At 49.0% G+C, this 14,244-nt stretch overlaps 1 protein-coding gene across 1 annotated transcript in view; it reads left to right on the top strand.

Moving 5' to 3' along the window:
• Positions 1 to 7,415: 7,415 nt before the first annotated feature.
• The window catches only part of LOC129047127 (serine/threonine-protein kinase PAK 3-like), a gene marked incomplete at its 3' end in the record, with an annotated part of 68,840 nt that continues 62,011 nt past the window's right edge, over positions 7,416 to 14,244 (top strand). Inside the window, exons 1-4 of the mRNA XM_054518441.1 lie at positions 7,416 to 7,494; positions 8,431 to 8,468; positions 8,907 to 9,029; positions 9,990 to 10,134. Of these exons, the coding sequence (XP_054374416.1) occupies positions 7,416 to 7,494; positions 8,431 to 8,468; positions 8,907 to 9,029; positions 9,990 to 10,134 (385 nt within the window). The remainder of the gene's footprint in view (positions 7,495 to 8,430; positions 8,469 to 8,906; positions 9,030 to 9,989; positions 10,135 to 14,244) is intronic.

Raw genomic sequence — 14,244 nt, forward strand, 5'->3', positions numbered from 1 at the left:
CAACAGTACAGGACTGGTGGGTGATGCTGCACTTGAGGTTGTCTGGGGCTCAGCAATGATGGAAAGTCTGTGTGCTTGAGTGGCTTTGTCCCTCTCACTGTGCCTTCTGTTGTCCCTGTGCTCCGCGATGTCTGCCCAGGGCTGTGTAGCTGCGTGGCACAGCTTAAGTGCAGGAGAGCCTCATTTGTTTGCCTTTTGAGATGGCTGCTTGTCATCGATGGAGAGAGACAGGAAGACTGACTCGGTGATCAGAATCCGATTTTCTTGTGGGATACAAGCATTTATATACTATTTTAGGGAGACTAGTACTGTGTACTACAATGATTAGGTTGAAGTCACTTACACGAACTTATGCATATAACAGCATCTCTTGCTTGCATTGTTTAATAGGATTTTCTTTTTCTGGTAAACCTGTCTAATTAAATCTTCTTGCTATCTAGATCTAATTTTCAAAGTTCCGTTTGCTTTTGCCAAGGCATTTTATCTATCAATTCTCTTATCCTAATAAGGTCCAAAGTACTCTCTGTCTTGTGCACCCCAATATCATATCTCCCCCTTCTGTGTCAACCAAAACCACTCCTTTAATGGTCTTATTAATTAATCTCTGCACACATTGAAGCAAGCAAGGTATCATGATTAATATAATTATTATCAAAATTACCACATACATACCCATCCTAAAAAGAATCTTTTAGTTAAAAACTCCAGCCACTAAAATCTCAGGCTTGATCTTTATAAACTAAAAACATTCCTGCTGGCAGCTGCATTACTGGATTTAGAAAGTCTGCCAGAAGTGTAATTGTACTGAAAGTTTAATTCTTATAGATAGGGTGATAGGGAGAAGCATTTTTAGACTGATTCCTTCCCATGTATTTAAAATGAACACAAAAATCCAATTTCACAGAACCCAGGAATTCTAATCCTTGGGGTTCCACCAATGGTGGTTCATGAGGTTAAGGGATCCAATTTGATGTGATTTGATCTGCTTTCAAAAAAAAAAAAATAGTGTAAAGTTCTGGAGGAGCTATATTCCCCCCTGGTTTTTTTTGCTTTTTAATAACATGTGTGTTTCTCATGATGAACATAAGAAGGTAACATCAAAGCAAAACAGTATGTAACATAACGATAAACTTTTACTAAGTAAAAATTAATCAGATAATAGATACAATTATAGCACATGAGAAATAGAATGGTGTTTTAAAACAATACATGATCAATTTCTTGAATATTGTACCATTACTTAGAGTCTGTAGTAATCGGCAAGCTTTATTTTTTTAAAGTGAGGGCTTGAAAAATCATTCTCGGGTAAGATTTCTAAGTTCATCTTAAACGGAGGTTTAGCTGTTCTAGGTCTAAATTTGGTAAGCCAAAATGACTTGAATATAATTTTCGTGCAGAAAATTTTCTCTACTAGTTAAAGCTAGGACTTGGCTAGGGTCACGGCTTTTAACCGGAAGAGTCTTTTTAATATATTTTAGAAACCTCTTAGTAGTTAGAAAAATAATAGATGTCTTATAAATAGTTCTAGAACAATAAGTGAAGGTTTGAAAAGTAGCTGGTTTTCTCATTTATCGTTAGTTAAATAGTTAGTTAATGGTACCATAGACAAATAGCAAATGAAAAAAGGAATGTTGGTTATAAAAAGACAGCAAATTCACATCACAAAATCAACACCATAATCAGGGTTACCTAATATATCAGTAAAAATGGTCTTAAGAAATTGAGGTTCTATTTCCCTAGACATATATGACATTAAAGCAAAAAAGTAAAAGAAGGCAATAAATAACTCATAACTAATTACAGTCCTAATATGGAATTATTTCTCATTCTTCAGTATTACTTATAAAAAATAAAATAGCAAAAACTGTTCTTATTTCTAGAGCAAAATATCTTATCTTGTAATTTAAAGGAGTAAATTTTGACAAAAATTCATTCAGACTTTATGTCCTTCACTTGTTATAGCAAAGGAATTATGTCTTATAACTCAAACAGGTATACTTCAACAAAACTTAAAATCAACTTCACTAAAACTTAACCTTAATAAAGTATCTCTAAAAGAACTTAAAGTTAACATTGCTGAGACTAAACAAAACTCAATCTTAACAAGAATTAACTTATTTAAACTCTATTATTACAAAAATGTTACTGAAAATTTGTCATATAACGGTTAAACATCAAAGTAAACAACATGCAAGTAAACAACTGTACTGAAATCTTTACAATAAAATTACCTTGTTAGAACTATGGAGTAAAAAGCAAGCACCTAAAAAAGCCGACAGTGGAATTAAATCTCAAAAAATTACTACAGATAAAGTTCAAGATTTGTCTTGAATGTGAGCTAAAGAATCTTGAATTTATGACTTATCTAATTACTCTCAGTGAACCATGCAGTTTTGCTATGTTATTAATAGGTAAAAAGACACCACCTCTATACCAACACTAGAATTGTTCTAGTAACAACCCTGTTAAAAATCACAGATCACAAGTTAGAAGGTAAATCTCAACACTGGCTGGTGCCAGGCAGGTGGGGCTGCACCCCCTGCAGCAGCTTTTAAAGACTGCTTGTAGGATTGATGTAAGTTTGGCTTCGTAAGAGTAATGGCAGATAAACATTGAAGGCTAAACTAAAAGAGATTTAGTTCTATTGTTCTGAGCAGAAAAAGCTGCCCATTTTTTTAAAGGTTGCAGAGTTCTCAAGTTAAAGCAATTGCTGCCAAGTGTGAGTTGTAGCTATTTCTTGTTAATAATTGCATGTTGTAATCTCCTGTTAACAGTTTCCTTTTTAATAGTGCCTCGAGCCAGCCCGCCGCTGCCCCGGCGGGGGCCCCACCTTTCGGCGTGGGCCCGCCCGTGCCGGGGGTGACCCCGGGGAGCGGGGGGGCGCTCCCGCCTCGGCGCGGGTCGCGGTCGTGCCGGGGGTACCGGCCCGGGTCGCCGTGTCCCGCGGGAGCAGCTGCTGGACGGCTCCCTTAGCCGAGCGTCGCCCTGCTGCTCCCTGGAAGAGGGCACCCAGACGCTGGAGGGGAAGGGACATCGAGTCGGCATGCAAATGACCTCATTTCCTGCATGCAACGGGATGGACCCCTCACGAAACAAAGCCAAAAACCCCTAAAACAACGAGCCAACACAAAATTGATGAATCAAAGTGATGACTAGACGTGAGGATAGAATCCAGTGTCCACCAAGGCCTTTTTACCCATCACCCTAATCTCAAAGATGTCAGCTACACACAAGACCTCAAATGTTGAAGTAAAAAGCAGCAGATTTCCTTATGTTGTCTTGAGGATGGAACTTCTAGCTCTAGTCTGCGGATCAGTGGACGAAGTTGCACTCTTCCTCCTTTTGTGAGTCGCTCCTGGGAACACTAGTGTTATGAGCATGGACCCACCCAGAGGTTCTCCCCACCAGAGCTGATCAGTTTTAATAAAGGCATCAAGGAGGAGGAAGGTCCCCTGCCTGTGTTTATTTCAATACAGTACTAAACACTGTACCAAAAAATGATTAACAAATACATTGTTAAAAAAAAGGCAAGTAACTGGAAAACTGACCAGGGCTAGGTGTCCTTCAGGGCTTTAGATCTGTACGAACTGTGGCTTTTGATAGCTGGGCTGCTCCTTCCAATACTTGAAAGTGCCTGGGGCACTTCAGCTGGGGACCATTGTGGGGGTGTCGAGTGTCCCAAATGACTCGTGTACAAAATTTAAATGCATCAAAATTCTCCACTCTGTTAAAAAATATTTCCCCCACAAAACCAGGGACACAGACATCACAAAAAGTTTAACTGTGGCAATCAGGCCCTGTTATTTGCACCAAGTGTTGGTTTTCCAGGCTTTCGCTCCTTCCATCCACGCCGGAGAGTCCCCGAGTCGTTAATCGCCGCTCATTGGGCTATTGGCTGCTTCAGATAACAGTCACACCGGCTCCTGTATCAATGAGTCCTGTTAGGAGTGTCTCTGCCTTTCAGAGTCCCATTGCATTGGCATGTTGGACGCTCAGAGGTAATATTTTGTGTCCATAAAATCTGTGGCACCCCTGTGGAACTGAACCCCCCCTCCCTTTATTCATCTATCAGGGGTGCAGGCAGGGGTGCTGCAGGAAAGGCTATAAGTTGAGCTATATTGCTCCCGGCCGGGACTACACAGGGCGGATGGGGGGTCCAAGCCATGATCTTTATTTCCCCAAGGGAATCAGAGTCTATAGCTCCAGGGAGAACAAACAACCCTGTTATCCAGGTGGAAGATCTGCCTATAATCAAAGCATGCATATTCTGTCCTGGCGGTCCGAAAACTCCTGTGGGAAGCAAATGGACAGATGAATCAAGCAATGTTACTGTGTCGGAGGTTGCCAGGTCCATTCCTGCGCTGCCTGGGGTGGCTGGTTGTAAGTCAGCGACAATTGCTCGGCGGGCGAGGGCAGGGCCGATTGGAAGTTCATGGTTGCTCCCAGCTGCTGCGTCGGCTGCGGAATTTGCATCCTCGTGCATCGCCGTCCCGTGCTGCGAGAGAAGTTTCCCTGCAAAGGCTGGCCATTGTGGTGGAACTTGGAGCGACATATATTAGCAAAGTGAGGGCCTTTCCAGCAGCAAGGGCATACACCCGGAGCTTTAGGTTTTTGCGTTTTTGGCAGTTTCTCCAGATTTGCCCATATCTCTCGCAGTCAAAACAAGCCACCTGTTTCCCAGGGGTTAGTTTCACGGTGGCAAAAGCGTTCGCTATGCCTTGCCCCACGGCTTGATATGTGACTGCTGTGGTGTGTTTTAATGTCCCCAAGCGGTGGCACGCTTGTATCATTTGGAGTAAAGTGGGTTCAGGTTCAGGGGGTAAAGATTTTAAAAGCTGCTTACAGTCCAGGTTGGTGTTCTCGACGGCCAGTTTGAGGAGTATAATCTCCCTGGCTTGCTCGCTATTGATTTGTCTCTCCAATGTTTGTGTCAATTTGTCCACAAACTGCAAGTAAGGCTCTTGCGGACCTTGTTTGATATTCATGAAGGACTGTTGCGTAGTTTTGGCATCAGGAACCTTTAGGAATGCCAGGTGAGCTGCCCTAATATCCTGTAGGGCTTCTCTCAGTAAGGTGCCTTGGCCATTAGGCTTGGTATGCGCCCCCTCCCCCACAAGGTGGTCAATAGTTAAGGCAGCCAGGGCTTGGTTTGCATGCCATGCATACATTGCAATTAAATTTTCCAGCCCTTTTTTCCATTGTGGCATAAATATAGCATATTGTGTTGGTGTGAGCAACAGATTTGCCAAAAAACTTACCATCGTGAGGAGTCATGAGGTGAGTAGTAAAGCTTGCTCTTAATAAATTACTAAAGTAGGGGGACCCCAGTCCATATTCCTGCGCAGCGGTACGTATGGCGCAGTTCCTTAACTTCCGAGTGATCTAGGGGCTCCCATTGTGGATTTTCCCCCTTCAGGCCGAATTGCACAAGGGCCACAAAGATTTCTGCAGTAGTGTCAAGGTCTCTGTCCTTAAGGGCTTTCCTTTTTATCTGTAACCAATTGTTACACGTATCCAAAGGGAGTAAGCTCGCATCTTTTTCAGGGCCAGGGTTGAAAGAGTCCAGCTCCCCTTCACTGCTAGAGTCAGTGTCTGCTGCATAAGCCATAAGTGTGCGGCGGCTCTGGGATGGCTGGCAGTGTGGCGGTGGGACTGGGGGTGGCGACCGGGCTCTATCCCTGGCACTCGCTGGGGAGGGCATGCAGACGGGAGATGGAGAGTGGGACCTGGGCAGGTTTCAATCCGGCTGGGGCCGTCTCAGGGTAGCCTCACAGGCTGTAGCCTCACAGTCTTCCCCGCAGCCTCCCACTTTTTTAATTGCGCCCATGACTGCCTTCCAAGCAGGAAGCATTCGGAGCTCTGGCTCGTGGCCAGGCAGTGTCGCGAGGTCATAGAGCTTTACTCCGACCTTGTCCCGGAAGCGGAGACTAAATACAGAAGAAGGGGTAGCGTCGGGGACCATGTGTGACACCCATCATAAAATGACTTAAGGTCGTGCTTTGGGATGGGGGAGCCACGCCTGTCCAGAAGGGCAAGCACGGTTTCATAGACGTCTCTCTCTTTGAACATTTCCTTTCCCATTCCTTTAGTTCCCCTGGCTCACCTGTCAAAGCGCAGCAGACAGGGATTGCAGGCCCAAACGCGGTTCTCTAACCGTCACCATCAGTTCCAGGGGCTCGCCGACTCCCCGCCTGTCAGGCAGATTCATTTCCTCACACAGGGCACCAATTGTCGGCGATGGAGATAGACAGGGAGACTGACTCGGTGATCAGAATCCGATTTTCTTGTGGGATATGAGCACTTATATACTATTTTAGGGAGACTAGTAATGTATACTACAATGATTAGGTTGAAATCACATACACAAACTTATTCATGTAACAACACCTCGTGCTTACGTTGTTTAATAGGATTTTCTTTTTCTGGTAAACCTGTCTAATTAAATCTTCTTGCTATCTAGATCTAATTTTCAAAGTTCCGTTTGCTTTTGCCAAGGCATTTTATCTATCAATTCTCCTATGCTAATAAGGTCCAAAGTACTCTCTGTCTCATGCACCCCAATATTCCACTGCAGCTTTGGACTGTTCCAAAGGGGTCTACTTGGCGTTTGTCATCTGCAGGCCATTGCAGAGCAGTGGGCCACAGGCTGCTGCCAGAGCTCCAACACAACACAAGTGTGGCAGCCCAAGAATCAGTGCACGGATCTTCCGGATGTTCGGAGACATTCAGTTGCCAGAGAAACAGCAAGCAGGACCAGAGGAGCTTTGCATCTCCCTGCCACAAAACGAGGTCAGCCTGCAAATGGAGTCAGAGCAAAGGTAAGCATGCACCCGCATTCTAAAGAAGGAACTGCAGCCTACAAGAGTCCTGGAAATTTATTCTCTTTGCTTCTTTTGCCCCCTAAATCTCATTGAAGAAGTTAGGCTTTTCAGAACCAGCTAGGATGCCACCTAGAAGAAGCAGACTTGCTTTCAGTCAAAGCTTTTGAGACCAAAAGTCTGGTTTGCTTGGGTTTTCCTTGGATGCCACTTGGGTTGGCGCATTTTCTGAGTTCCCCTGGGATGCCTTGAGCACTGCCTTATGGGCTGGGAGGACATTTTCTGCTGCTTTATGAATGAGGAGAACTTCCCAGGCTTTTCTTTCGCATTAGCTGTACAGAAGGTTGCCTTGCTGGGCACAAGAAAGCCACAGAGCAGCTGCTATTGTGAGGTCAAGGGAGCGGTGCAACAGTGCTGTCAGCCCAGCGTTGTCCCAGTGCGCGCAAGGCCTGGTCATCCAGAGCAGCTCTTCCGCTCGCTCCCTGCAGGAGGATCCTCGTGCGCAAGGAGTTCTCAGCGGATGGCCTGCACCCCGAGAGGAGTCTTGGCTTTCCCTTGGGTGGCATTCAGCGTGCAAACCCACGCAGCACTGCCAAAATGATCAGGCAAGTCTGTGCCATGGTTTGCACTGTCTTTTCTGTTGTCTATTCCGGCTACTACCTGACCCAGCTGACTCGTAAGTAAAGGTTTCTCCTGGGGCTGGCATCGCCCAGCTTTTGCTTCACTCTGCTCTTGATGCCGCACTAGTGACCCAGTTTATTTGGGAACAAAATGGCCATGAAGATGCCACCGCTTTGGTCAATGTCCTGCCAGCAGCATCAGCTAAAAAGGGGGCATCTGTACTGGGTGGCAGGTGCAGAGTATTTGCAGTGCAACCTGCAGCGGTTGCCTTCCCTCCCCGGGAGAGTGCGTGGCAGCGGAGTCCGTCATTTCCTCAGCTTGCTGCTTCAAGCAAGACGAACTGCAAATTGCAGACTCTGAGGAGAGATTTGTAGAAGTACTTCTACCAACTCAGTGGTTCTCTCCAGGAGTGAAGGAAAGCGCCTTTTGCTCCAACATTGCCCCTTAGAGGCCTTGGCTGCGTGACTTGACCCTTTGATGCTGTGCCAAGACTGCGATTCCCTTGGCGATGCAGCACAAACTCCAATGCATGGAGGGTTTGCTGCTGAGCCCAGCAGCTGTTCCTGGGCTGCTTCAGCAGGGAGCTGCCGCAGCCCAGGGGCCCTTTATGGAAGCTTTGCTGGGCTATCATCTTCAGCCAACGAATGGGAATTAGGGCATGCCATTTAAAAGAATAGAGATCTAAAATGCAGGAAAGAGAAGAGGAAAATGCTGCTTGAGCTGTTGGGCACAACAGGAGCTCCAACTTTTGAAGAGCAACGGGCATTTCCACCACCGTGTTTCTATTTCTCTCTTGGCAAAAGAGGCCCAAATGTAGACAGAGCCTACTATAGCGCCCTTGTGGTTCTCTTGCTTGCTGTGGGAAAGAGCTGTTGCTCCTGGAGGCACGTTGGCAAAGTGGCTCTGTGTTGGGACTGCCTCGTGCTGTGAAAGTCGCCAGCACGGGCACTTTTCTAAGGGCCTCTGGTAACTTTTGCCTTGCTCGCTGCAGGTCACCTGACACGTGGGTGGAGACAAGCCAGTCCTTTGGTGAGTGGCAAAGGAAGCTGAGAGGTTGCTGGCGTGTGAGAATTGTGCAGCAATTCTGCCAGCTTGGCCTGTTGCAGTTGAGTGTGGAGTGCCAGCGTGGGAGGCTGAAAGAAAGGCCAACTGCCCGGTGGCATCAGCAGTAGCAAAGGGAGCCCTGGCTGTTTGCTGATTTTCCAGTGAAGAGCCTTTCAAGAGACGAAAGGCAAACGGGACGGCTCCAAGGCGTCTTTCTGCTTGTAGCCAGCAGGGAAGCTCAAATGCACAGCAAGATGGAGTAGCACCTCATGCAGCCATCTTCCTCGAGTTTTCGCGACTCAGAGTCCCACGTGTATCAAAGTCTATGATTTCCCCTACTTCTGGGTCCTTTCCCAGCTCAATAGAAAGCAGCTCCTAAGGGATTGGCTTTTGCCCATCTCTCTCACTTCTGTCTGTCTGCAGGGCTCAACAGCTGGCTCAGCAGCTCCTCCAGCTGCCTCTGTCATTGAGGAAGAGGCTGAAGAGGAGCAAAGGAACATCAAGCCTCCAGCTGCTGTCCCTCCACAGCCTGAACACGCAGAGCCGGTAAGTGGCAGCTGAGCTTGGCACTGCCTTTGGTGCAGGGCCAGGCTTCCCGTTTTGGAGCAGCCCTTGTTGCTCGTGGCTGAAGATGCTGGGGGCGGTGTGCCTGCCATGACGTAGTGCTGCTTGAGGAGGGCCTAAGAAGTGCTGGCCAGTGGGTTCTGAAGTTTGACATTTAAGCTGGGATGCTGAGAGGGCCCGAGAATGTCTCTTGGGATCAGACAAGAGGCAGCATTCCATGATTCCCAGCGTAGGAGTCAGCCCCTTGTGCCCACTGTCAGTGCAGGCTGCCCGTGGTCGGTAAGCAGACGGAGCGGCCCAGAGACGCAGCTGACAGCCTTGCAGGGGATCACACTGGGCCCTGGAAGGGACCTGCCCTCTCCTAATGGACTAATTAGCTTCAGGCTGTGCTTCACTTCCAGCCGGTCAAAGCAGAGTTTGGAGAGGAGAATCCTCGTCAGCCCTGCGTTGTGAAAGGCGGGTGGGTCTGGGCGGGGCTGGAAGGTGGCTCCAAAGGGCCGCTCCCTAAAGGCTGTCATAGAGAGGGGAAATCCGTGAAACAGATCAGAGAAGGGACACGCTGCGGGCTTCTGAGTGGACCGTTGCATGCAAGCTGCAGGGTGATTTCATTGCCCAGGAAAAGACAGGAGGAGGAAAGCAACAAGGCTCTGGGGCCATGCTCTGATCTCTTTCTGGATCTTGGCAGCCTCAGTGATACCTTGTTGCCAGTGTCTAGCAGAAAAGCTGCAATCGTGGAGCATGGAAGTGTCCCTGAGGGGCTGGATCCAAGTAGCCTTTGGGCTTTTCCCAAAGTTGCCTTTGAGAAGGGGACATGGGAAACGCCCTAGCTGGAGAGGCCCGGCGGTGGCTGACAGCACCTTCCCAAGGCCTTGCTTTTGCCGTGCGTTCCACAGGGCATCTGTGCCAGCCACCCTTCTGACGGGCAATCCTTTCTTGTCCCAGCTCAAGACGGGCTCTGCAATTCAACCTGGTGCCGCTGGACCAGCATGGCCTGCAGCAGCCAGCTCGCCCCCCGCTGCTGGCACTTCCTGCAGCAGCGCAGCCCAGCAGCTCGAGATGAGGGAGGAGCAGGGCCTGAAGACACTGAGTACGTCCCGTGCATTTCTTGTCTGCCAGAGCAGTGTGTTGTGTGCGTGTCTGGGTGTAGGCTGCGCCAGAAGTTGCCCCTCGGTCTCAAAGGCACTTAGGCCCCTCTGCAGAAGCTGTGTTGAGGCAGTGCGGCAGCGCTGCCTGCTGCCTATGAGAGCGGGAGTTGGCTTGGCTGCTGCTATGAGGCTGCCTACTGGGCCTGGCTTGGCTCTGCCTAGGCTGCCTCTGCTTCAGCAGAAGGCTGGCACCAAGCAAGTGACTAGCCCCAGGGAGCTCTTCTGACCCCAGCCGAGCTGGCTATCCTTCTTACTCCTACTCTGGATCAGAACTTTGTGCCCCTGGCAGTGGACCTGCCAGTGATTCTGGACACTTGGATCCCAAGTGCTGTGGGGATGCCCGGAGGCAGACGAGGAGACCAGGACGTCGGTGCAGAGGCCGGGTCTGGCGCTGAGTGCAGAAGGCGGCTGGTCAGGGACAGCCCAGGAGCTGATCCTGCAGCTGCTGCTCCAGCGCTGCTCCACCAGCGTTCCAGCAAGGGCCGCAGGAGCAGGAGACAACGACAGTTGCTATGGGCACAGCCCAACATTCCATCTAGAACCCCAGGGGAGCCATGGGACAGAAAGAGGCATGGGCCGCCTCTGGCCCTTGTACTTCTTCTGCTGCAAGTTTGCTCTGAGAAGCTTCCCATGGGGCCTTTTCTCCTCAGTCGTCTGATGAGACGGGCAAAAGCAGTGCAGGGACAGCCCTGGGTCTTCCCGGTGCTTCTCTGCAAGGTGCCTCCAGCTGAACGTGCACAGGAGCCTGCCTCTGTGCAAGGGCCCAGACCTCATCTCCTGCCCTGGAGAACCAGAAGGGCTCCTCCCACTGGCTCTCCTCCAGCTCTGAGAGGAGCTGGAATTTGCAAGTTGTCCAGCGCAGAGCCAACTCCAGAGCTTCCTCTCAAAGTGGAGCCATTCATCCTGCCCCCTTTCTCAATTCTCCTTTTGCTGCCCAATAATGTCACTGCATGTTTTCCCTCCTTTGGGCCTCTGAGCTGGTCTCTCACCTCATCACTCCTCCCTTGAAACTTGGAGAAACAGGATGTTTTTCAGGGCAACTGATGGGGACACACACACACACACAGGGACAGCACACGGGCATTTCTCTAGCAAACATTCATGCAGAATTTCTATAGCCCTCTTCCAGCTCCCTTGGAGAAGCTCGGTGTTTGTCCCCAAAAGACTCTGCCATTCCTCTAAGAAAGCAACACTAACAGAATTCCCTTTCCACACTGCTGGCCTTCACATTGGTTTTAATGCCTAGATCCCAGATATGACAAAACCCAGGCAGCTTTGCTGCTTTCCTGCCTGTCGTTAAGGAAAAGCAAATCTTGCTTCAGTCCCAATCTTGCTTCCTTCCCAGCCTGCACGTTAGCCACTGGCCAGCAAACTGAGGGGGCAGCTGGAACAAGTCCCACTGCAAGGCAGATACTTTGTAGCATCCAAAGCCCACCTGCACCGCCTCCATCAGACAAGGGCAAGCTTCCCTCGGCTTCCCAGAAGCAGCCTGGCAATTGCCCCCTCCCTCGCCCCCTCTCCACCCTCCACAGCCCCTGCCACCAAAGCCTTGCTAGGCAGGGCCATTTGCTGGCCTCGAAGAAAGAGTGCCTTTGATTCTTCTTTGGCGCAAGTGCCCGAGCTGTGAGAAGTCAGAGGATAATGATCACACCCGCTCTGCTTTAGCTAAGGAGATTGCTGGAGGCCCAGAGCGGGACACTGGTCCTTTCGAGAGAAACTGAAACTGAACTAGCCATGCCTTTGTGGCGCATGCGGATAGGAATTGGATAGAATCGGAGGGCTTAGAAACGTCCTCCAAGGTGGTCAGCTCCATCAGTCCCCCAAAATGAAACAAAGTTATGTTGCTGGGCTCCAAAAAGGACTAAAGCCGCTGCTTTTATGCCAGAAAATATGGTGAGACCAGACCACTCATCTAGATCCAATTCCGTGAATTAAACAAAGCCTCCCTTTCCACTCCCAGCTGAGATGTTGAGGAATCAAAGGCTGAAGCCCCAGCCTTATTTCACTGGCAGTAAAGGAGACACACCTCAGTAAGTCCTGCCAGCTGAGCAAGGGGCTGGGCCCGGGGGAGGTGGCGCCTGCCCAGATTCTTCTCTCAGGGCAAGTGCCGTCTTTGCAACACCAGGCAAATGGAACAAACATTGCCGGAGTGTTTTCATACAGACAAAAAGACAAAATGGAACAAACTTTGGTTTAATGATAAAGACCCATTGGCTCTCAACAAAGGCAAAATGACAAAAGGCAGAGCATAGACAACACCCAACCTTTGAAATTTATTGATAAATCTAATAAAACTATTGAATCTTGAATAATACTAATGGATCTTAACGACTAAATTGAGGAGATTCCTATCATGTCAACTAACTAAGTAGAAGATTAAACTACCCTAAAAGCTTAAAAAACAGTCCTATTCCTATCTAGTCCTATTGATACCTAACTCTTGCTAGCCCTGGACAACCTGCAGGGTTGTCTAATTTGGTCTTTTCTTCTTGGCGAGAGGCTCTGCTGCCTTCCGAGGCCGATGTCTTCTCCTGTGGTTGTTCCTTTCCTTCACGGTTTCAAACACCCTGCAAGATAGGAAACAAACCATCCATTGCTCACTTTAGTACACACCATGAAACCAAGTGCCGAGATCTCCGTTTGAGTAGGAATTTCTGTCTTTTCGGGCAGTGGCACATTTGTGAATTGATCAGCACCATGAGTCTGATGGTTCTACTTTCAATGCCTTGAAATGTCTTCCTCCTTTTGCTGCATCCTCTTTTGAATTTGATCAGCAGCATCAAACCAAGCTTTGATGGATCTATTCCTACTTGTATGAACTGTGTCTTGTTGGGGCACGGCAAGGTTTCATTGTGAAGGCTGGGTTTTACCTAAGCTCTTTGGGTTTGAGGTGGGTGTTAAGCTTGACCACGGCTGCCGGGGGCGATGCTGCAAGTGCCCCCAGCTTCCCCTGCGGTGCCTTTGAAAAGGGTCAGCCTGTTTTAGTCCAAAGGCGCAGCTTTGAGCAGAAAGAGGAGGAACTTACGCACCGTTTGCACTGCCCGCAGGGAAAGGGGCCTCCCGCCGAGCGGGGCGGCTGGCGCGCTTGGCAGCAGGGACACTCGGCGCTGCGAGCCCTCTTGCGGCTTCTCTTCCCTGTCTCCCCGTTCTCCTTTCTGGGAGGGCTTTTCCTCCTCTTTGCTTTGCCCACACTCTGGAAATCAAAGAGTCCTTATCAATGCTTCCTTCCTCTCACAAAGCTGGAAATCAGAGCATCCAGCACAAAAATCTATCGGCCTAAGCAAATCCTTCCAGACCCTCAAGAGCTGAGAAAACGGCTGCCTTTGCCAATGGGCTGCGGCGGGCTGCCAACCCAGAGCTTGGAGGAAAATACTCCTCTTTTCTACAGGCCAAAGGGGTGGGATAAATACCTGCCTATTTAGAGCTCTACATTTCTTATTTCTACCTTTCTGCCTAACATCTATTTCTCTCTGCTTTTCCTCCACAAATGTCTAGGCAATGGCATTTAAATTCAGTCCAATTAGGGTAGACACATGGTTAGCCATTTTCTAGTCCCCAAAATAATCTCCCTCCCTGTCTCTCTCTCTCTCTCTCTCTCTCACATGATGTGAAGCAAATTGCTCTTTGCCGGTAAGGAAAGTTTTAGGGGAGCCACGGCACCGGCAGCTCCTTCTTGGGGAGTATGCTGCGATGCTAGAAAAACTCCCTGAAAATCTGCAGCATATCCACAAAGGCAGCCTGGATTGCTGATGTCAGCAAGCAGTGGGGAATTAAGGGTCTGATTGGAGTCAGCGAGGGTGCCAGCCCTTGAGAAGCCCATCTGTAGAGAGTCAAAGCCCATTTTGGTGGCGCTGCTGCTTCCTTGGGTCAAAGTTAGGCTCCAGAATTGCATACTTCAGGGCAGCAGCACAAGGAAGCCCCGGGCAGCATCTGCTGTGCCTTTCCCAGCGCATGGGACGATGTGATCCTGGCAAAGGGGCGTCTGGCATGGCTCGCCAGCAGCTTTTCTCCCCTTCTGCCAGTTTCTCGACCTTCCTGGCACGTCTCGATTT

The sequence above is a fragment of the Molothrus ater genome, unplaced genomic scaffold, assembly GCF_012460135.2.
Source record: "Molothrus ater isolate BHLD 08-10-18 breed brown headed cowbird unplaced genomic scaffold, BPBGC_Mater_1.1 matUn_MA565, whole genome shotgun sequence".
In the NCBI taxonomy this organism is placed as follows: domain Eukaryota; kingdom Metazoa; phylum Chordata; class Aves; order Passeriformes; family Icteridae; genus Molothrus; species Molothrus ater.